This window comes from Zingiber officinale, chromosome 8A, assembly GCF_018446385.1.
Source record: "Zingiber officinale cultivar Zhangliang chromosome 8A, Zo_v1.1, whole genome shotgun sequence".
NCBI classification, from domain to species: domain Eukaryota; kingdom Viridiplantae; phylum Streptophyta; class Magnoliopsida; order Zingiberales; family Zingiberaceae; genus Zingiber; species Zingiber officinale.
Genome location: NC_056000.1, coordinates 39,479,197 through 39,502,915, shown reverse-complemented (window position 1 = coordinate 39,502,915; position 23,719 = coordinate 39,479,197). Strand labels below are relative to the sequence as shown.

Below are 23,719 nucleotides of genomic sequence, written 5' to 3'. Positions count from 1 at the left end.
TGTGAGAAGAAAGGGGAGTAGAGATGCTTGCCGATGATTTCGATGTCTTGAGGATGCCTCCTTGCTCCGGAGATGGACGGATCGTGAAGAGACGGCGGTGGATGAAACTCGACGGCTTTCCCCGAGGGGAGGGACGAAGTCCCGAACCCAAGATGAATCCAAGAATAGGGTTCTTGACCCTTTTATATGCTAGGGAACGGGTGCTGCACGGGCCGTGGCACAGCCGTGCAAGGTTGGCACGGCCACGCCTTTCCTTCCTTCTGGTTGAGTGGCACGGCCGTGTGAGTCCGCACGGCCGTGTCTTCCTTGGCCGCTGGTTGTGAGGCACGATCGTGCAAGATTGCACGACCATGCTTTGCTTCCTCTCTGGAGTGGCCACATGGCCGTGCAAGGTTGCACGGTCGTGGCCTTCTGCTTCTCTGCCCAGGATCACACAGCCGTGTGGCTTCACACGGTCGTGACCTTCCTCCTCTCTGGAATGCTGCTTGGCCACGAGTTGATTGGCACGGCCGGAACACGCTCATGGCCACACGGTCGTGTGGCCATGCACGACCCAAGCTCCTGTGTGCCCTTTTTCTCCATTTCTGCTCCAAATAATGTCCTGTCAACAAGAAAACAAGCAAAGAGCATATCCCCGAACAAAAGAGTATTTATGATGAGTATGCACTAAAGGATACGATTATGCAAAGAATATGTATGCATAAAGCAAGTGAATGTGCGCTAAAACATGCATAAACAATCATGAGATCTACGCACATCACACCCCCAGACTTAAACCTTTGCTTGCCCTCAAGCAAAGCCCGCAATCTAGATTCATGTGGTTAGATAGTGCATCATAATCTCTAGCAAGTCAATCTAATTCTATCAAATGATTTCATTGGTGAGCAAGATACAAAAGTAGTTTAAGTATGACCTAAGTAGTAGTCCTCCGTGCTCAGTGCAAAAGTGGCCTAGATTTATCAAGTTTCAATCCCTAAGTCTAGTCAAGTCGTCATAAAATTGTGTTCCTTATGATTCCGGCGATAGACACTTACCTGCCACACGCAAGGTTCGTTCCCCTCAAAAATACTATGCATCGTCTACAAAAGGTCTCAAAGGAATACTCAGTATCAAGAGAAACATAGCATTCATTTTCCCAGTAACCTAACTCGGTCTCAAAGGGGTGAATTGCTAGTTTCCACTCACGACAACTATTTTTTTATCCTTTTTTTTTTTATTTTTTTTCTTTGAATGTTTGCAAAGTATCAAACTTGAACAAACCTTCATTTTTCTTCATTTTTTTTATTTTTTTGGGATTGATTTTTCCAAATGAGCTTACATGATCTGAGTTTATCCAATAACCAAAATGTAGTTGAGAGGTCACCATAGAAACACAAGTACTAGTCCAATTATATGAATCATCAACCATCAAAAATAGGCATAGTGTATAGAGATCCTAAAACAAGGCCAATACTTAAACTCTTATAGTAAAAACATTGCTCACTTCATGCTATCATAGATAGAAAAAGATAGATCACTAAACATACTAGCACCTGAACCACATAAAATCTAGAATAAACGTGCTAGTATTTTGCAATAAGGAACAAACAATCATAATATGATGTAGAATGCAACTACTAAGCAAAAAGAAATAAGTAAAAACTGAACTAAACTAAATGCATCTAATGCATCCCCCTAGACTTAAACTTTTCATTGTCCCAATGAAAACTAAAAACAATGTGGAGGAAATTTAAAGTAAGAGAAGTTACCAAGTGATGAGACATTCATGTTTTTGAAGCCGAAGCATAAAGAACTGCCTTTATGTCTTCTATCTCCTTTGATGTCTTCGGAGACATCTCTTTAGATAAAGTTTACTCCATGTCTAAAAGGTAGAAAACCTTTCTTGGAGTCTTGCATGCTAAAACAAGCAAGGATTGTATCGATATATGAAGCTTGGGATAAAAAAAATATTCTTTTCTTGCGATCCCTCATTACTTTGATCCCAAGAATATATGCATTCTTCCAAGTTCTTCATATCGAATTGTTTGGACAATCATACTCTTACTTCCGACAACACTTTAATATTGTTTCCAACTACCAAAAATATTATCTACGTATAGTAAAAGAAATACCACCACGTTTCCATCACACTTCTTATATACACAAGACTCATCCGGTTATTAAATAAATCCATAGGTCTGGTTTACTTTATTAAATCAGATGTTCCAAGACCTTGAAGCTTTGCTTCAGTCCATAGACTGATTGAGCTTGCACACAAGATGCTCTTTGCCCTTTGCAATGAACCCTTCTGGTTGCTTTATATGGATATTTTCTTCAAGACTTCCTTTAAGGAAAGCTATCTTGAGATCCACTTGCCAAATCTCATAGTTCATATAAGTAACAATAGATAAAAGAATCCGGATTAGACTTAAGCATGGCTACCGGTGAGAAAGTTTCCTTTTCCAACAAGCCTTGCTTTGAAAGTTTCCACCTTCCCATCTATCCCTCTTTTCCTATTGTAGACCCAATGGCTTTTACACCATCTGGTGGCTCTACAAGCTCCCAGAATTTATTAGAACACATATATTCTAATTATGTATTCATTTCTCAAAGATGTTGTATCTTTATCTTGGAGCGCTTCGTCATATGTCCAGGAATTAAATTCATGTTCACCAGGGATCAAGTCCAAAGACTCTTCCAAAATATGAATATTTCAGGTTACCTAACAATCCTCCTACTACGATGAGGAACTTTCTGCAATTGTGTATCATCTGTGATACGTGTTGCAGTTTATTGTGATATTTCATCTTATACAGTTGGTACTAGATTAGACATGTCCTTTATTATTTCCTTAAGAACAAATTTACTTATGGGCTTATGGTTTATTACATAGTCCTCTTCTAAAAATCGACCATTGGTGCTAACAATGACCTTCTGATTTTTAGGACTATAAACCTCCTTTCGTTTCTCTAGGATAACCTTCAAACAAGTGAACTCCTGTCCAACTTATCAGTGTCTCTCATGTGCTAGACCACCAAAATCCGAATATGCTTCAGACTAGACTTACGCCCATTCTGTAATTCTATGGGAGTAGAGAGTTCTGACTTAAAAGGTACTATGTTCACTTCTGTTTCCAGTGTATATTCTCAAAATGAATTTTGGTAATTCTGAATAACTCATTATTGATCTAACTATTTCCATAAAAGTCCTTTACCTTCGTTTTACTACACCATTCACCATGTTATCTATAATATAAATTAATTGAACAACTACACTTAGTAAATAAATATAGACATTTGATCAATGTGATTCTTTTATTTCTAAATAAATATTTACAAAAGTTAGGTTTTAGTATACATTCCAACAGTTAGTACATGTCAATTTTACAAAATCTACAAGCGAGATAGTAGAAGAAACTTACATGTTTAGCCATGCCAAATCAGCCAGTTTGATTTCACCATTAGGATCTACCAGTATGTTTGCCCCTTTAATATCTCGGCAAGATTAGATTCCATTTCATGGACTATAGATTTGGGGAAAACACACAAGACGGCTTATCAGCAATACATGTGACATGAAACTTATGTGGCCAAGTACCTGCATGTACAGAAGTCCTCCCATGTAAGTAGGCAAGTCCAGAAAGTACTTGAGCAGTGTAGTTGCGAATTAATGTTTCCCCAAAAGCACCATATTCTTGAAGTATCTTGTGTATAGAACCTCCAGAGACATACTCAAGATAAACAGACAGTGTGTCTTCGACCTGCAAAATAGATGTTAAAACAGATCCTAATGACTCATGTAATAACAACTATGAAAGAGTAAAACTAGCCAAAACTGGACACAGTTTTAAATCCAAACTGGTTCTGACTCATTCATGCTATTGTTGTCGAAAATAACCAAATTCATACAGGTCGCAAGCCACCTAGCGAAATAGTGAACTTACCAGCTCACTGCCATAGTACCGCACAATATTTGGGATGTGAGAGCTAACTAAGTAAAGCTATTTCCTGTGATTGTGAGCAAAGGATTCAAATTATTTTCCTTGTTTCATGACTAGCAGATATATACAAAATGACAAGTGCATACTTCGATCATGAGAAAAAGAATAGACGATATCTTATGAGACAAATGAAAAGATTAGAAGATTACGTGGTTTAGTTGTTTAAGGGATTCCTTGGAATTTGCATCATCGAAAATATTTATGACCTCTTTGATGGCACACATCTGACGGCCACTTTCACTGGAGCAGGACACATAAATGTAATGTTAAATGATATTGAAGGTGTAAACAATGGATAACTCAATTAAATATGAAGTATGTAAATTGGTATTACTAATAACCATAATGGGAATTCAACTATCGTCACAGGATTTAGTTTCTCCAATATATAGTAAGATAGTAAAGAAGAAGGTACCTGATGAATCCAAGATAGACATGACCAAAAGTACCCCTGCTGAGCAATTGCCCTTTCTTTCACTGTGTCTTCGGAGATAGTGAAGAGGAAGAAGATGGAGAATGAGAACTGCTCGGAGAGCTTGGCGGAAGAGGTGGGGGATGAGGTGAGCTGGGCAAATTATCTTGCCAGCGGGTTGGGGATGTTGGGGACAAACCAAATGAACCGGGATGAACAGGTGAAGTAGGAAAACGAGACCCTTTCAGGCCAGGAGAAGGATTTGCAGTCCTACTGAATATGGTCTCTGTCGAAGCTTGAGCATGAGAAAAACCATTTTCACCAACAGGATGCTCTGCAACTGGACTGCAGGAGAAGACTTGCCTGCCTTCGGCCATGTGCTCATGCCTTTGCACTTCATTTCTGCCTCCCGTTGTGTTGATATGGTCAAAACACCTACAAAAAGAAAGCAAAGTAAATCTTAGGCACTCAAATTGCTGGTGACAAACTATGATCTTTCTCATTAAAGGCAGAGATTCATGAAAGGAAGAGTATGATCTGGTTAGGAAGCATTTTCTTAGACTGCATGAGCAAAAAGAGAACACTGTTGAATTGTGGAAAAACACAAGACCAGTGAGTTGAAGCACATCATTGGTTAAGAACAAGACTTTTCTTTTGACGGATGAAAATTGAGAATCTAACCCAGAAATCATATCTTTAAACAAAATTTGCAAAAACCCAAGATCCAAGGGAGACTCCTAAGGCAATCAACTTTTTCGAACTACAACAAAAGAAATCCAGCCAAATCTCTAATAGGCGACCAGGAAAGGGTTCCCCGTGGTTAAAAGAGAAAAAAAAAAAAGTTTGATAGTTTGGCGGCTCATGATAGAATCTTTTGTAGAGATATAGACGCGTTCTCTCATGATGGTATAGTGGGTAGCACATAAAATATTATTATCATAAGGTCTGAGATTTAAATCTTGATATAACTGAGATAAATATCTCCTTCATATACTAGTCATTATTCCCAAAACTAATAGTATCATTTACCTCCTCCTTGGCCCGGATAGATTGGGGGGACAAGACGAATTGATGGAGCACCGAATATATTCATCTTTTACCATTAAAATAAAACGGATCTATCTTTTTTTATAGAGGTATATATTTTTTAGTTTTTTATTTAATAATATCATTATTAATTTAGGACTAGACATCTAAACCCATGTCTCTGAAATTGCACCTAGCGTAAAAAGGTCAATTTCTATTTATTTTAATAATGCTCTCCAAAATTGTTTATTGGTCAGCTAAGTTATTTGAATGTGTTTACTGGTTGCCTAAATTTGAACAAGTGAAATAACTAATGATTGACAGTATATATATAACAGTTGATATATAAAAATAAAGTAAAAATTGAAAGACGTCATTATTTTTTCTCGTCATTAAAAATATTATATTTTAAAATTTAAAAAAAAAAGATATTTTATATTTCAAAAATATACTTACTTCAGTATATAGCGGCATTAGTAATGAGTCAAGTAGCTTAAAAATATTTTTGTGAGAAGATATCGTCAATCAAAATCTCCATGTTGCCACCCTTAAACCCATTTTCAATCAAATTCATATTATGGAGATTTAGTAAAAAGGTTGAAAGAATATACCATTTTTAAAAGGCTATTATTATATTGTCCTTTGTAAGCTAAATTTAAAAGAATTTCCCACAAAGTTATATTCAAATCTATATTATAACATTATTATAACTACATGTTGCTGAAAATGTAGCCATGTCATACATAGTGTTACATATATGACTAGTTAGGAAAAAAAAAAGTTGGCTCCATATATCTAGTTTATATCCATTAATCTTAATTCATCCAAACTAGAATTCAATCCTTATATATATTATCTGTGTGTGTGCGCGTGTGCGCGCAGTGATAGTCTTGTGGTTTTGTGCAATTTGGTGATGTGGCAAGTTCTATGTTGTCATTCACTACGATGAGAAGTTGCTAACGCGTGCAGAAAAGTTTTAATGCGCAGAAAACTTTTGATGTACAGAAACTCATTTCTCGCGTTTTCCTCTCTGCAAAATCCTAGTCGTCGCTCCTCCCTCTCTGAATCACCTCTCTCATCGCGGTTTACCGGTGATCTCTATTCTCGCCTACTCAAGTTCTCCCTATGCCACAATTAGCCCTCCGCACCAAACCGCACAACTAGATTTTCTCTCACCCGAAAAATCCTTATATGGTAAAAGCTTCTATACTTTCTATTGAGTGATGATTTTTTTTTAGGGTTTTCGTCGGTAAAAGCTCCCTCTTTCTGTTTAGTGTTGATTGTGGGTATTAGGGTTTATGGTTTCACCGGTAAAAGCTTCCATTTTGCTATATATTTCTTGTGACATACTTCATATTTGAATCATCCTTGTTCTCTAGTTTAACAGCAAGAAATTTATTTGGATCATACTTTCTATTTTGTGTGGCATACTTCATGTTTGGATCATAGATGATTTAAATCAAAAGAGGACTGGTTCAAAATTTCCCTTCCTTCCAACATTTATATTTTCTAACCTCATCTGAACATGCATAGAGAGCAATGAGAAATTGCTTGAATCAATTTTTTTTTTTGTATAACAGACCTTGTAGTTTTTCTTCTGAACATCGAATCTAAGTGGCCGTGTAGCCTATTTGATCTAGAATTTGTTAACTTTTAGATGTTTGAACGTAACCTTATGCATTACTTTACTATTTCTTTCCTGATAATTTGTTTCTGTATATCAGAATCACTTTTGTTTTATACAAGCATCAATACTCTCTCGCTTCTATTTTATTTTGTTATTATGCTTTAGACAACTGTTAGAGTTTAGTATCTCTGTCAAGTTAATTGGAATAATTTTTATTTTATTTATCTATTATCAAATATAATGCAGAGGGTGCCTAAAAATGGAAGAAAATAGAGTTGATGATCAGGAATTCATTCCCTAAGCAAAATTGGAATTGAAGTCTCATCTCTAGAGGATGCATATTCGTTATATTACCAATATACATAAGAAGTTGGATTTAGTTCAAGGAGTAACATGAGCAAGAAAAACATGATGACAAATGAAGTAACGTGAAAACAAATTGTATGTTTTAAAGGACATACAGATCTAATGCGGCGCAATAAACATCCAAACCCTAATCAGCAAACAAGGGAAAGACCATGTGGCGTAGTTAGAACAAGTTGTAAGTCAAATATTGTATTTATCAAGAAATAGACGGGACCTGATTGAGTTGTCTGTAACTTTATAGAAACCCATAATCATCCGCTCTTGACTCCATCAAAGGTGCATTTGATATGCTCACATTATAGTGTTTCGACAACCAAAAAAGTGTTGGGATATGCCTAATGTGGATGCGTTCTAGAACATGTTTCGTAAAGATGCGCAGCGGAAAATAAAACAATAATAATTCCTAATTATTACATCACACACACCACAACATACAAGGATAAAACATATCAAACATTATCACATAATTAAAATTTAGCGGGGAGTAAATTTACACTAGGTATATCTTACAAATGACCTATAACAAGAAGGGCATCAACCGTAGCGACGTTGTCAACCCTCACCTATATTTGTATCCACGTCGAGCTCCTCAAGGCAACTCCTTGAGTACAAGCCTCTCCTTCGGAAGTTACTAGTCATGAGCAAAGAAGAGGGATCAAGAGGAAGAAGAAGAAAACACAAAAGGGAGAATTTTTCTCCCTTGTGGTGGTCACGGCAACAAGAGGGAGAGCCCTCTTGCGGGCAACGAGAGAGAAAGGAGAGGGAAAGGAGGATTAAGTTTCCAAAAGCCAATCAATCAAATAATAAAACTTGTATCTAATTCTCTCCCAATTACATATATATAATCCTCTTTAATGAGTTGGATTAGAAAGCTCAAATCTAACTCATTATCCCTTAATTAAAAATTAGCCCATTAATCTCTTGATTTGGTTCACAACTAAACCAAGTTGGTTCATAACTAATTCATGATTAAACTAAATATAGTTCAACTCTACCATAAGAGATGTCTCCCATCCAAACTTCCTTCATGACAAATATTTCCATATTTGTCTTATGTATGGTCCAACCAAACATTTATCTCTTAATCTAAAAATCCTATTCTTTAACTTGTTTTACGACTTTTAGAGACTCGTTAATACATGTGGTCTAATAGGTTTTCGGTTTATCTTGGTTATATATAATTAACTACTTAATTATAGAATAATCACGAGTGGCATCTAGTAGTACATCATAATCCCCAATTAGCCGAAAAATCATAGTTGATCTTAGAACTAATTTTAAACCCTTCAGCAACTACAGTGAATCGTGTCTTGTTCCTTTCACTCATCTTATACCCACTTGGTTTAGGACATGGTCTATGTGGTTGTCCCTACTAGACTGACTACATCACACCTAGCCTAAGTAATACCTTCTCGTTTACGGATTTGAATTACTCGTACATGTGTACAAGAGTCTCGTACTCTTAACATGTGATGCTTTGGCAAAAGACTTTGAGCAATAATTGTAGCGAGTGGTCATAGGGTATACGCCTCCTCATAAAGAGTGGTGAATCCTTTATGGGTCATTTAAACATCTTCGGGTATTTTGACTTATACGTAATCATCCCGGGTCCACACCTCAATGAGGTACTTGTTTAAGATGTCAAAGTATAAGTCTTCATAACCAAGATGACTTGAATAACTCAAGTCGAAGGAAACTTGCACTCAAGCTGCAATAAGAGCTTCACAGACATATCCATATATATAGATAACCATATAAAGTTTTACAGCAAGTCACTTCAATGAACTAATTACCATAACTAGCATCTACGTTTAACTCTTGGCATCCCATTATCTCCAGCCAGTGAGAAAACAGCTACTTGGTGAACCAAAGAGTATAACCCATGCTAGTTTTACAGAATTGATGATGTCTGAATGCATCAATTCGATGACTAGGGAAATTCCAATACGTTCATAATTACACATGTAGAGATAATCAGTAGTTTTGATCCAATCACAATTTCTCTCATGCTATGAATTATATTGCGGGTATTAAGTAAATGAGTTTAAGACATTCAAACATATAATATGCATTCAAATAGTGAATCTATATTTAGTAAAAACATATAATATGCCTTTGGACATCGCTCAAAATCTAACAGAAAGCATTGACAAAATAGTTTTCAAAGACTAATATACCAACTTATCAACAAATGTGTTTATTGGAGATAGAGTATGGAGGCCCTGAGCAAGTAGGTTGCACAAAAATTGATATTAGCAACTTTGAGAGAAATCTAAGGGATGAACAAAAGGGTATTGATGTCGAAACACTAATCATTTACATCTGAGCAAGAGAAGAATTTAACTTTTTTCTTTGATTACAAGACTGATTCAGATAACAGATTTTGGAGGTACTTTTGGGTTGATCATGTATCAAGAAGGGCATACAGTGTATTTGGTGATGTAGTTGTATTTGATACGACATATAACACCAATAAATATGATTTGATTTTGGCACCCTTTGTAGGAGTTAATTCATTACAACAAAAATGTTAAAAGACAACGGATTTTATCCGTTGTCGTAGGCCCTTAAATCGTTGTAACTGACTGTGTTATTAAAAGTGGGGGCTACGAAAATGGTTTTAAACCGTTGTCTTTGAATGAAACGACAACAGTTTTGCAATGGTTTACAACCATTGTCTTTGAATGAAAAGACAACGGTTTAAAATCGTTGTTGTTTAGAGCACTTTTAATAACGCTGCCAGTTACAATGGTTTTGGGGACTACGACAATGATTTTTAACCGTTGTCTTTGAGAGCAATAGACAACAACAGTTTTAAACCATTGTCTTTTAAACTATTGTCATTTAATATCAATATATCATATTTCAATATAAATATATAATAAAGGCTCATAATCATAAAAAAAGAATATTCTCCATATCAATGTCATTCAAAATGTTACTTATACAAGAATTACAATCACTAAAGAAGAAACATGTCTCATGTTTAAATAAAATTTATCCCAATACAAATAAACAAATAAACTCCATTTACAACTAATGAATAATAGCCAAAAGACTAGAAACTTGTGATGGTGGTTCATGTCATATAGGATTACACTTAATTATTGTCAACCCAAGTCCCATCACAATCTTCAACTTGTAGGATTTCATTGGACTCCTCTTTCTCACTTGCTGATTCTTTCATGCCAACCTTTTCCAATGTTGTTGATCATCAGTTCCATAACAATGCAGTCTTCCCCACACCAGTTCTATCAAAAAGTCCAAGCTTTCCACCCCTTTATAAGGCACAAAGATATCAACTGTTGGTGCGGGAAGCATCCGACGATCGAACCTTAGTTTTGATAATGGCAAATGGATTCAAAGTTAAGTTTAATTATTATCTAATGTGTATGATTGAGTGTTTCAGGAAAGTCCTAACTATGGTGAGGCAGGTGAAAACCCTAGGGGGTGGTAACCGTAGGTCCTAGGGGGTGGTAACCCTAGGTGGAGAAAAGTCCTAGCTGCGGTTAGGCAAGGAAAACCCTAGGGGGTGGTAACCCTAGGTTATAGGGGGTGGTAACCCTATGCGGGAAGTCTTGGCGGATCGACGCATCGGGCAAAAATCCTAGGGGGTTGTAACCCTAGGTTAAAATCCTGCCATCGCGAACCGGGTAGAAGTCTGGATGGGTCGAGGATCGGACATCCAGCATGAAGACCGGAAGCATCGAACACTGAGCAAAAGTCCAGTCGATCTGGAGGATCGTACTGACAACAGGTAAATCTCCTGAGAGGAGTAGGTGAGGACGCGTTCCCCGTAGAGGGAACAGTAGGCGTCGGGTCAACCTAGGGTTTCCGGTTGGAAACCCGAAGTCAGACCCGGACAGTCCGGTGACTGTCAAATTCATTTCTATATATTATCCTTTGTGTTCTAACTCTGTCTTGCAGGAAACTAATACTTTTTTGCAGGGTTAGTACTGACCGGGATCGATCGACCGAACCTTGGGATCGGTCGACCGAACCCACAAGCTAGCAGATCAGATCTCCAGAGGTTGGACCGGGCTCGACCATGGGATCGGTCGACTGGATCTCGTGATCGGTCGACCGAACCTGGGATAGGTGTCGACTGATCAAGCCGAGGTGAGCGGGTCAGAGGAGACTGATCGGTCGACCGGAACCTGGGATCGGTCGACCGAACCCAGGGATAGAGTTTGACCAGATCGAGACAGAGCGACAGATCGACGGATCAGATGCGGTGGAGAACATCTGATCGGTCGACCGAACATGAGGATCGGTCGACCGATCCGCTTCGGGTCAAAACTGATCCCGAGACTTGGGGATCTGGATCAGCGTCTACAAAGCTATAAAAGCGAGCCTTGGGGTGCAGCTTCGACAATGAATCACAGAAGCGAACTTTCTACTTCCTGTTGCTAACAAGTCGATCCCGAAGTGTTGCAATATCATCTCGACGACCCGAAGCTTAGTTCTTCCATCTTTCCATTGTCGTCGGTATATTTTATTGTTATTAATTATTGTACTTCAAATTGTAATCATTTAATGAATCTATAGTTGTTTCCCACCGAAAGCGGTCAAGGACCGCGGGCCTTCGAGTAGGAGTCGAGCTAGGCTCCGAACGAAGTAATTCTACTGTGTCTTCTGTGTGTTTGCATTTACTTTCCGCTGCGTTTAAATTACTCGAACGATTTTCGAAAAACATGAAATAGTCGCGAGCGCTATTCACCCCCCCCCCCCCTCTAGCACTTTCGATCCAACAATTGGTATCAGAGCGGGGTCGTTTTGAATCGGTGCAACCACCATTCAAAATAATTTTTTCGTGGTATTTTTCAGATTTTTCGGAGTCAATTAGAATTTAGCCTCATAGCTATATTCTAATTCTTTTCTCAAATCAGTTTTTGCTCGAAGTTGGTGCAACACCACCCGAGTTCGTGTTCTATTTTTTATACTTCCCGCACTACTAATCCAGGACCAAGTCCTGGAATTTTCTTGTTGTTTACTTTTTTTTAGTTGAACTAAAATGGCCCTTCAAGAAGGCTACAGTACAGCCCGCCCCCCGCTTTTCACCGGATACGACTTCGGATACTGGAAAGGTCGGATGGAGGCATATCTCCAGACTCATTTTGAAGTATGGATGATCGTCAAAACCGGATTCCAACTACCAACTGATAGTGCCGGCAAGCCACTACCATACGAGGACTGGGACGCATCTCTGATTAAGAAGGTGGAAGCTAATGCCAAGGCAACCTGCACCCTCCAGTGTGGCCTATCAAAAGAAGAACTTAACCGCGTCGGCCCCTTCAACAGTGCCAAGGAGCTGTGGTAGAAACTCATTGAACTTCACGAAGGAACGTCCGACACCAAAGTAAGTAAAAGAGACTTAATCTTCAATAAATTATTTAATATTAAATTGCAGGAAGGTGAGACAGCTGCTCAACTCCACGCCCGGATTCAAGATCTGCTCAACGGACTTCATGCAATTGGACAGAAGGTAGATAACTGGGATATCATAAGGTACTCTTTAAACGCCTTTCCGAGGAACACCTTGTGGGCATCCATGGTAGATGCCCACAAGGTTTCTAAGGACCTATCTACCATTAAGTTAGATGAACTTTTTGCAGAATTTGAACTTCATGAACAGATTAATGCACGCCCGACCGAGAAAGGGTTGGCTTTGGTTGCAGGAACAGGAAGAATACGCGAATCAAAGATAAAACGTAGAACCGAACCAGAGTCAGAAGAAGAACCAGATTCGGATGACGACGACGAGCTTACAACCGAAATAGTCAACCTGGTAAAAAAACTCTGCAAAAAGAAGGGATTCAACAAAAAGGATGTCAGAAAGGCCATCCAGTCCAAAGAAGCCCAACCAAGCTCAAAGGACAAATTCGAAGTGACCTGCTACGGCTGTAACCAGAAGGGGCACTACAAGACAGATTGTCCAAACAAGAAGAAAAGAAGGAAGGCATTAAAAGCAACCTGGTCCGAGTCCTCAGATGAATCCGAGTCCGACGAAGAAGAACCGACAAGCTTCCTCGCGTTGCCAGTACAAGTAAATATTGACGAAACCGAGTCTGAATTCAAGTCTGAAACCGAGATCGAGTCGGAAACTAAGTCCGAGCAAAGCCACGGATATGCATCCGCTTCCGAAGGACCAAACCCCATTGTAAGTGCCTTACTTGCCGAAACTCAATTAGATGACTTGCAAAATTTAATTCCGTACTGGCTTAAAAAGTTGGCTAAATCCAACATCCGGGTTAAGTCGCTCCAAAAGGAGGTAACAGCCCTTAAGGGGGCAACTGACTCGAGTTCTTTAACTGAGTCAGTTCAAATTGGAAGTTCAACTCAAGTCCAACAACTTGAGAAAGAAAATTCCAATTTGAAAACTCAAATTAAAGAACTCAAGGACACGTTGGAACGGTTCACCTTGGGTTCCAAGAATCTGGATTTGATTCTTGGGAAACAGCGAGCCGTTTACAACAAATTCGGACTTGGATTTAAGACCAAAACAAAATTTAAATCATACTTGTCGTTAGTAAATAGAAATGATAGAAACATAATTCAAGCATGGGTCCCCAAGTCAAACTTGGTTAATCAAGTTGGACCTGGTCACTATTGGGTCCTCAAAGATCAGATCCATTACCTTGATAGACCATATCGAGGCTATGATCCAGGGGGAGCCTATAGAAAGACAATCGTTACCAATAAATAGAACTGATTGATGCTTGTTTATTTATTTTTTCCTTGCAATATACATGCTTAGACTAGGATAGCTTAAGGATCTATGCGTAATTTACACTTGCTAGTTAAATCTAGGAGTTTCAAAAAGAAAATTGAATATATATTTCTTTGAGCGATTCTGTCTAGGAAGGGGTGGATGATCTCATACCCAAGAAGGCCTAGAGCCTCGCCCTTGGGAATCAATCTTTGAAATACTTATTTAATTGACTAATTGGAAAACCTAATTTTAATTCAAATGTAAATTAATCCTTAGAAATAATTTAAATCAAATATAACCATCTCACAAAAATACTTAAAATTACCTGATTGACAACTTAGAATCGGGTGAGATGGATAAAAGTTAAACTTAGTCTATAATCAATGTAATCTAATCAATCAACTTAACAAAATTTAATCTATTTTTAATCCTTTAAAAATTATTTGAAAATCACTTTAAAAATTCTTCGAAAATTAATTTCAAAATCACTTTAAAAATCCTTTGAAAATTAATTTCAAAATCACTTTAAATCCTTTGAAAATTAATTTTAAAAATTACTTTAAAAATACTTTGAAAATTAATTTCAAAATTATTTGTAAAATTATTTAAAAATTAATTTCAAAATCACTTTAAATCCTTTGAAAATTAATTTCAAAATCACTTAAAATCCTTTGTAAATTAATTTTAAAAATTACTTTAAAAATCCTTTGAAAATTAATTTCAAAATTACTTTAAAAATCCTTTGAAAATTAATTTTAAAAATTACTTTAAAAATCCTTTGAAAATTATATTTCAAAATCACTTTAAAAATTCTTTGAAAATTAATTTTAAAAATTACTTTAAAAATTCTTTGAAAATTAATTTCAAAATCACTTTAAATCCTTTGAAAATTAATTTTAAAAATTACTTTAAAAATCCTTTGAAAAATATTTCAAAATCGCTTTAAAAATCCTTTGAAAATTAATTTCAAAATCAATTTAAAAATCCTTTGAAAATTAATTTCAAAATTATTTGTAAAATTCTTTGAAAATTAATTTTAAAAATTACTTTAAAAATCCTTTGAAAATTAATTTCAAAATTACTTTAAAAATTCTTTGAAAATTAATTTTAAAAATTACTTTAAAAATCTTTGAAAATTAATTTAAAAATTATTTAAATTCTTTGAAAATTAATTTCAAAATTACTTTAAAAATCCTTTGAAAATTAATTTCAAAATTATTTGTAAAATTCTTTGAAAATTAATTTCAAAATTACTTTAAAAATTCTTTGAAAATTAATTTTAAAATTACTTTAAAAATTCTTTGAAAATTAATTTTAAAATTACTTTAAAAATTCTTTGAAAATTAATTTTAAAAATTACTTTAAAAATCCTTTGAAAATTAATTTCAAAATTACTTTAAAAATACTTTGAAAATTAATTTTGAAAATTATTTGTAAAATCCTTTGAAAATTAATTTCAAAATCAATTTCAAAAATTACTTGAAAAATCCTTTGAAAATTAATTTTATAAATTAATTTCAAAAATCATTTGGAAAATCCCTTGAAAATTAATTTCAAAACTTATTTGAAAAATACTTTGAAAATTATTCTTAATAATTTAAAATTATTTCTTAAACTTAGAGTTTAGAAGTAATTTTTAAAATAAACACTTAGACTTTAATGTTTCCAAGAAAATACTTTGCAAAGCTAAGTGTTTACTTCTATACTCGATTTTTACTCCCCTCTTTATTTTGATATATGGCAAAGGGGGGGAGAGTATAAGGAAATTCAAAGGAAAATAAAAGGAAACTAAATTCAAAACTAAGATAAATCAGTTAAAGGGGGAGCTTTCATTAAGGGGGAGCTTCAATGTGCATAGGTTTTATTTATGCTTATACTCTTTTAGAAATCAGTTAAAGGGGGAGTTTTCATTAAGGGAGAGCTTCAATGTGCTTAGGTTTTATTCATGCTTATACTCTTTTATATTTACCTTTATTGCATTTTTTTTCCTTAACTTTGAATTTCGGTTGCCATAATCAAAAAGGGGGAGATTGTTGGTGCGGGAAGCATCTGACGATCGAACCTTAGTTTTGATAATGACAAAGGGATTCAAAATTAAGTTTAATTATTATCTAATGTGTATGATTGAGTGTTTTAGGAAAGTCCTAACTATGGTGAGGCAGGTGAAAACCCTAGGGGGTGGTAACCCTAGGTCTTAGGGAGTGGTAACCCTAGGTGGAGAAAAGTCCTAGCTGCGATTAGGCAAGGAAAAACCCTAGGGGTGGTAACTCTAGGTCATAGGGGGTGGTAACCCTATGCGGGAAGTCTTGGTGAGTCGACGCTTCGGGCAAAAATCCTAGGGGGTGGTAACCCTAGGTTAAAATCCTGGCGTCGCGAACCGGGTAGAAGTCTGGATGGGTCAAGGATCGGACATCCAGCATGAAGACCGGAAGCATCGGACGCTGAGCAAAAATCCAGTCGATCTGGAGGATCGTACTGGCAACAGGTAAATCTCCTGAGAGGAGTAGGTGAGGACGCGTTCCCCGTAGAGCGAACAGTAGGCGTCGGGTCGACCTAGGGTTTCCGGTTGGAAACCCGAAGTCAGAACCGAACAGTCCGGTGACTGTCAAATTCATTTCTATATATTATCCTTTGTGTTCTAACTCTATCTTGCAGGAAACTAATACTTTTGTGTAGGGTTAGTACTGACCGGGATCGGTCGACCGAACCCACAAGCTAGCAGATCAGATCTCTAGAGGTTGGACCGGGCTCGACCAGGGGATCGGTCGACCGGACCTCATGATCGGTCGACCGAACCTGGGATAGGTGTCGACTGGATCAAGCCGAGGTGAGCGGGTCAGAGGAGACTGATCTGTCGACCGGAACCTGGGATCGGTCGATCGAACCCAGGGATAGAGTTTGACCAGATCGAGGCGGAGCGACAGATCGATGGATCAAATGCGGTGGAGAACATCTGATCGGTCGACCGAACATGAGGATCGGTCGACCGATCCACTTCGGGTCAAAACTGATCCCGAGACTTGGGGATCTAGATAAGCATCTATAGAGCTATAAAAGGGAGCCTTGGGGTGCAGCTTCGATAATGAATCACAGAAGCGAACTTTCTACTTCCTACTGCTAACAAGTCGATCCCGAAGTGCTGCAATATCATCTCGACGACCCGGAGCTCAGTTCTTCCATCTTTCCATTGTTGTCGGTATATTTTATTGTTATTAATTATTGTACTTCAAATTGTAATCATTTAATGAACCTATAGTTGTTGCCCACCAAAAGCGGTCAAGGATCGCGGACCTTCGAGTAGGAGTCGAGCTAGGCTCCGAACGAAGTAATTCTACTGTGTATTTGCATTTACTTTCCGCTGCGTTTAAATTACTCGAACGATTTTCGAAAAACGTGAAATAGCCGCGAGCGCTATTCACCCCCCCCCCCCTCTAGCGCTTTCGATCCAACATCAACAACCTATTAATATCAAAAGAAATACACTATTATATATATATGAAAAAACTTGTTCTGAAAGAATAATAAACACACATATACTTTTACAACAGTTACCATATGTGTGCCTTTGTTATTATTTCAGAGTTGTTAATGGTTCCACAATTTAAAAAACATACATAAATTTGAGATTTTACTTCAGAATATGCATAGATCTAATAATTTAGGTTTTACCTTTATATTCTACATTAGTCATTGACCTTGTGTATGGCAACACCGAAACAACTTCCAAGTAAATTGCAAGTGCTAACAATGACAAGGCACAATCTACAATTATAGAAATAAAAAAAAGTCATCAGATCTTGTAAAAACAATCATATAAATAAAAGAAATGTTTATCAAATCTTGTAAAAACATGCAAGCTATTTATGATCAAAAGAGACAAGTTTCAAAATCTTGGACATTTCACTTCAACAGGTTAAAAGAACCAGTCGCCAATCTTGTCTGGTAGGATTGATGGACTCTAGTTAACCTAGAATTTTCACAAGTTTAACTTGGAAAGAATAGTAAGACCTCCAAGTGAAACCACAATCCAGATTTTTCAATACAGGGGTCCTAACAATTTATAAGGTATGACATAAATCATGAAAGAACTTAAGATGACTGCCCAACTTACCGACAGATATCGCAGTTGTACTCTTATATTTGTACATTTGGACATAGAATAGGAAATCTCAGTTACAATATCAATCATTGGAGAACAAAAATATTAGTTACATGTAAAGAAGTATTTACACATAAGAAAAGGAATGAACAAGCTCCTACATGGAATCAGTAATAAATCCATTCTCATCCATTAGCTAGTTCTTTAAATAAGTTTTGCATTCAACTGACAGGGTGCACCAAGTTAACAGTACATACGATACGTACAACATAAAAACAAGGTCGTACTATCACTGCAACAAAAATGTTAAAGGGCAAAACCATAAAGAAAACGATTTTAAGAGAAATCGTTGCGAATTTAGCCAAAGACAACGATTTTTTTACAAAATCGTTGTCTTTGAACTCTCATTAAATAGAAAAGACAACGATTTTGTGAAAACTGTTGTCATTGAGCGACTTCTTTTTAAATCAAAAATACTTTTTACAACGATTTTCTAAAATTGTTGTCTTTAAGCGTTTTTAAGGCCTACGACAACAGTTTTGATAAAACCGTTGTCTTTGACTTTATTTGTTTCATCATTTTCCCCCTCATAGTTTTGCTTTCCCTCTCTCCAAAAATCTTTTCGGCGCCATGTTTTCCCCTTCGCGTTCCTGAACCCTAAGCCATTTTTCTTTTCCTCCCCTCGGACGATCTCTTCACGCCATGCCACCAAATGGAGCACTTGCGCGAGATCTACAAGTGCCTCAAAACCCTAGTCGACTTTCGCCTTTGCCATCGCAACAACCTTCCGAAGCGCAACCACAAGCCATGGGATCCTCCCTTCGACCCGTCGCAGCCCTCTCCCACAATCTCCTATCCCATCAATGTCCTCAAAGCCCTCGCATGCCGCTCCTACCTCTTGTCCTTTCATTTCCCCTTCAACCGTGCCTCCGTCCCGCTCCCGTCCTCTACCGCCTCCCCCCCACCCACCATAGGATCCTCATTTGCCATGACATGAAGGCCAAGTACGTCAACGACCTGCGAGTGCAGGGGAGTGGCAACCTCGGAGCATAAGTGATTTAGCATTAGTACCTCATGGATGTCTTCGTCTACTTCTCGCATGACCTGGTCACACTGTCACCGTCGTGTTGGACTAACTCCGCCCACACCCATGTCGTCAAGGTATTCTCTCCCGATGGTCCTCATCCCCTTTATGTTGTTGTGTGGTCTAAAATGCTCCAGCTCCACTATTTGTGATAATTACGGTGATAATTTTCTTTATGAACTATACCTCGCTATTTTATTCATGTTTTCGCTACAGATAAAATAGTGGTTGATTGATCAATGACATTCTATTTAATTTTTCTCAAAACACATACGTTTCTATGTCTCTGAGATTCATTTTTTTCCTTCATCCAGTCTTGTTTTTTTTTGAACTTTCCTATTCGTTGTTTGCTTATTAACCTTTCTTTTATCAAAGTGTGGAAGTTTCTCTTACCTAAGTTCATTCAGTTAGCTTGATTCACATGATGTTGCTTTCTATTCCGTTAAAACTTGACTTATTCTTTTTGCTTTGCTGCATGATTTAAAGGATATGAAGGTTTTAGGAACTTTCTTGGTTGAATGGGATGAAGGTAGAGTTAATTTGTGATACCTTGCTTTCGTCAAAGGAGTCTTCCCAAATGTATGCTGAACGACTTACAGAACTAGCTAGTGCTTTGGGATTTGATGGTTGGTTGGTTAGTCTCATATTCTCTTCTCTTCCCTTTCCTTTTTTTTTTGTGCGTGTGTCTGCAGAATCTTTGTTTTCAAATAATTGTTTCCTTTAGTTTGGAGTTCTTGATTTTTTTGGCTTTGTATCTTTGCCAAGAATTGATTTTCTAGGAGTTGAATTCGATCTTGATTTGTTAGTTCCGTTTTGTGTATTGACCCATACAAAAATGATACATGATAATAAGTCTTTTCAGGTCAATATAGAAGTCAAACTGGACAAGAAGCAAGTTAATAACTTGAAGGAGTTTGTCCATCATCTATCTTGTACTATGCATTCTTCAGTTCTTGGGTCTTTAGTCATATGGTCATTTCACTCACTAAATTTTAAATTCTCTGATAATATAACTCCTCATTACACTTTCTTGGTGAGTTGTATCAGTGGTCAGAATGATTTGTAAAATGTCGGCTTAGCTACATGCATGGTACGTAGCCTCCTTTTTATGTTGTACATATAGTATGTACTATTAACTTAGTGTACCCTGTCAGCCGAATGCAAAACTTATTTAAAGAACTGGCTAATGGATGAGAATGGATTTTTTACTGATTCAATGTAGGGGCTTGTTCATTCCCTTTCTTATGTGTAAATACTTCTTTACATGTAACTAATATTTTTGTTCTCCAATGATTGATATTGTAACTGAGATTTCCTATTCTATGTCCAAATGTACAAATATAAGAGGAGTACAACTGCGATATCTGTCGGTAAGTTGGGCAGTGATCTTATGTTCTTTCATGATTTATGTCATACCTTATAAATTGTTAGGACCCCTGTATTGAAAAATCTGGATTGTGGTTTCACTTGGAGGTCTTACTATTCTTTCCAAGTTAAACTTGTGAAAATTCTAGGTTAACCAGAGTCCATCAATCCTACCAGACAAGATTGGCGACTGGTTCTAGTTTTAACCTGTTGAAGTGAATTGTCCAAGATTTTGAAACTTGTCTCTTTTGATCATAAATAGCTTGCATGTTTTTACAAGATTCGATAAACATTTCTTTTATTTATATGATTGTTTTTACAAGATCTGATGACTTTTTTTTTATTTATATAATTGTAGATTGTGCCTTGTCATTGTTAGCACTTTCAATTTACTTGGAAGTTGTTTCGGTGTTGCCATACACAAGGTCAATGACTAATGCAGAATATAAAGGTAAAACCTAAATTATTAGATCTTTGCATATTCAGAAATAAAATCTCAAATTTATGTATACTTTTTAAATTGTGGAACCATTCACAACTCTGAAAGAATAACAAAGGCACACATATGGTAACTGTTGTAAAAGTATATGTGTGTTTATTATTCTTTCAGAACAAGTTTTTTCATATATATATAATAGTGTATTTATTTTGATATTAATAAGTTGTTGATATCTTGGTGCCTTATAAAGGGGTGGAAAGATTGGACTTTTTGATAGAACTGGTGTGGGGAAGACTGCATTGTTATGGAACTGATGATCAACAATATTGGAAAAGGTTGGCATGAAAGAATCAGCAAGTGAGAAAGAGGAGTCCAATGAAATCCTACAAGTTGAAGATTGTGATGGGACTTGGGTTACATGGCATGAACCACCATCACAAGTTTCTAGTCTTTTGGCTATTATTCATTAGTTGTAAATGGAGTTTATTTGTTTATTTGTATTGGGATAAATTTTATTTGAACATGAGACATGTTTCTTCTTTAGTGATTGTAATTCTTGTATAAGTAGAATAACATTGATATGGAGAATATTCTTTCTTTTATGATTATGAGCCTTTATTATATATTTATATTGAAATATGATATATTGATATTAAATGATAATAGTTTAAAAGACAACGGTTTAAAACCGTTGTTGTTGTATATCGCCCTCAAAGACAACGGTTAAAAACCATTGTCATAGTCCCAAAAATCATTGTAACTGGCAGCGTTATTAAAAGTGCTCTAAACAACAACGATTTTAAACCGTTGTCTTTTCATTCAAAGACAACAGTTTTAAATCATTGTAAAACTGTTGTCGTTTCATTCAAAGACAACGATTTAAAATCATTGTCGTAGCCCCCAGTTTTAACAATACAGTCGGTTACAATGGTTTTAAGGGCCTATGACAACGGATAAAATTTGTTGTCTTTTAGCATTTTTGTTGTAGTGATTTCATGTAGCTAAGCCTGCATTTTACAAATCATTCTGACCACTAATACAGCTCACCAAGAAAGTGTAATGAGGAGTTATATTATTAGAGAATTTAAAATTTAGTGAGTTAAATGACCATATGAAGACCCAGGAACAGAAGAATGCATAGTACGAGATAGATGATGGGCAAACTTCTTCAAGTTATTAACTTGCTTCTTGTCTAGTTTGACTTCTATATTGACCTGAAAAGTCTTACTATCATGTATCGTTTTTATATGGGTCAACACACAAAACGGAACTAACAAATCAAGATCGAATTCAACTCCTAGAAAAGCAATTCTTGGAAAAGATACAAAGCAAAAAAATCAAGAACTCCAAACTAAAGGAAATAATTATTTGAAAACAAAGATTATGCAGACACATGCACACAAAAAAAAAGGAAAGGGAAGAGAAGAGAAGATTAGACTAACCGACCAACCATTAAATCCCAAAGCACTAGCTAGTTCTGTAAGTCGTTCAGCATACATTTGGGAAGACTCCTTTGACGAAAGCAAGGTATCACAAATTACTCTACCTTCATCCCATTCAACCAAGAAAGTTCCTAATACCTTCATATCCATTAAATCATGCAACAAAGCAAAAAGAATAAGTCGAGCTTTAACGGAATAGAAAGCTCATGTGAATCAAGCTGACTGAATGAACTTAGGTAAGATAAACTTCCACACTTTGATAAATAAAAGGTTAATAAGCAAACAACGGATAGGAAAGTTCAAAAAAAAAAAAAAACAAGACTGGATAAAGGAAAAAATGAATCTCAGAGACATAGAAACGTAAATGTTTTGAGAAAAATTAAATAGAATGTCACTGATCAATCAACCACTGTTTTATCTGCAGCGAAAACATGAATAAAATAACAAGGTATAGCTCATAAAGAAAATCATCACCGTAATGATCAAGAATAGTGGAGCTGGAGCATTTTAGACCAAACAACAACATAAAGGGGATGAGGACCATCGAGAGAGAATACCTTGACGCCATGGGTGTGGGCGTAGTTGGTCCAGCATGGCGGCGGCAGCATGACCAGGTCATGCGAGAAGTAGACGAAGACATTCATGAGGTGCCAATGCCAAATCGCGTATGCCCTGAGGTTGCCACTCCCCTGCACTCACAGGTCATCGACGTACCTGGCCTTCATGTCATGGAAAATGAGGATCCTTGAGGGGGGGTGACGGAGGACGGAGGCGCGGTTGCAGGGGAAATGAAAGGAGCAGAGGTAGGAGTGGGAGGCGAGGCCTTTGAAAGCGGTGATGGGATAGGAGATCGGGGGAGAGGGCTACGACGGGTCGAAGCGAGGATCCCATGGCTTGGGGTTGTGCTTCGAAAGGGTGTCACGATGGCAAAGGAGGAAGTCGACTAGCGTTTTGAGGCACTTGCAGATCTCGCGCAAGTGCTCCATTTGGTGTCATGCCATGAAGAGATCATCCGAGGAGACAGAAAGAAAAATAGCTTAGGGTTTGGGAACGTGAAGGGGAAAACACGACGCCGAAAAGATTTTCAAAGAGAGGGAAAGCATAACTGTGAGGGGGGAAATGACGAAACTAATAAAGTCAAAGACAACGGTTTAATCAAAACTATTGT

General features: G+C 36.9%; 1 protein-coding gene across 1 annotated transcript; it reads right to left on the bottom strand.

Moving 5' to 3' along the window:
* Positions 1 to 23,119, bottom strand: LOC122010709 (mitogen-activated protein kinase kinase kinase 3-like). The gene is given in 9 exon segments (XM_042567205.1): positions 1 to 601; positions 3,401 to 3,464; positions 3,577 to 3,739; positions 3,923 to 3,955; positions 3,957 to 3,986; positions 4,129 to 4,219; positions 4,395 to 4,450; positions 4,610 to 4,826; positions 23,109 to 23,119. Coding segments are annotated over 9 exon segments (819 nt in total). The 3' UTR covers positions 1 to 447.
* Between the last annotated feature and the right edge of the window lie 600 nt (positions 23,120 to 23,719).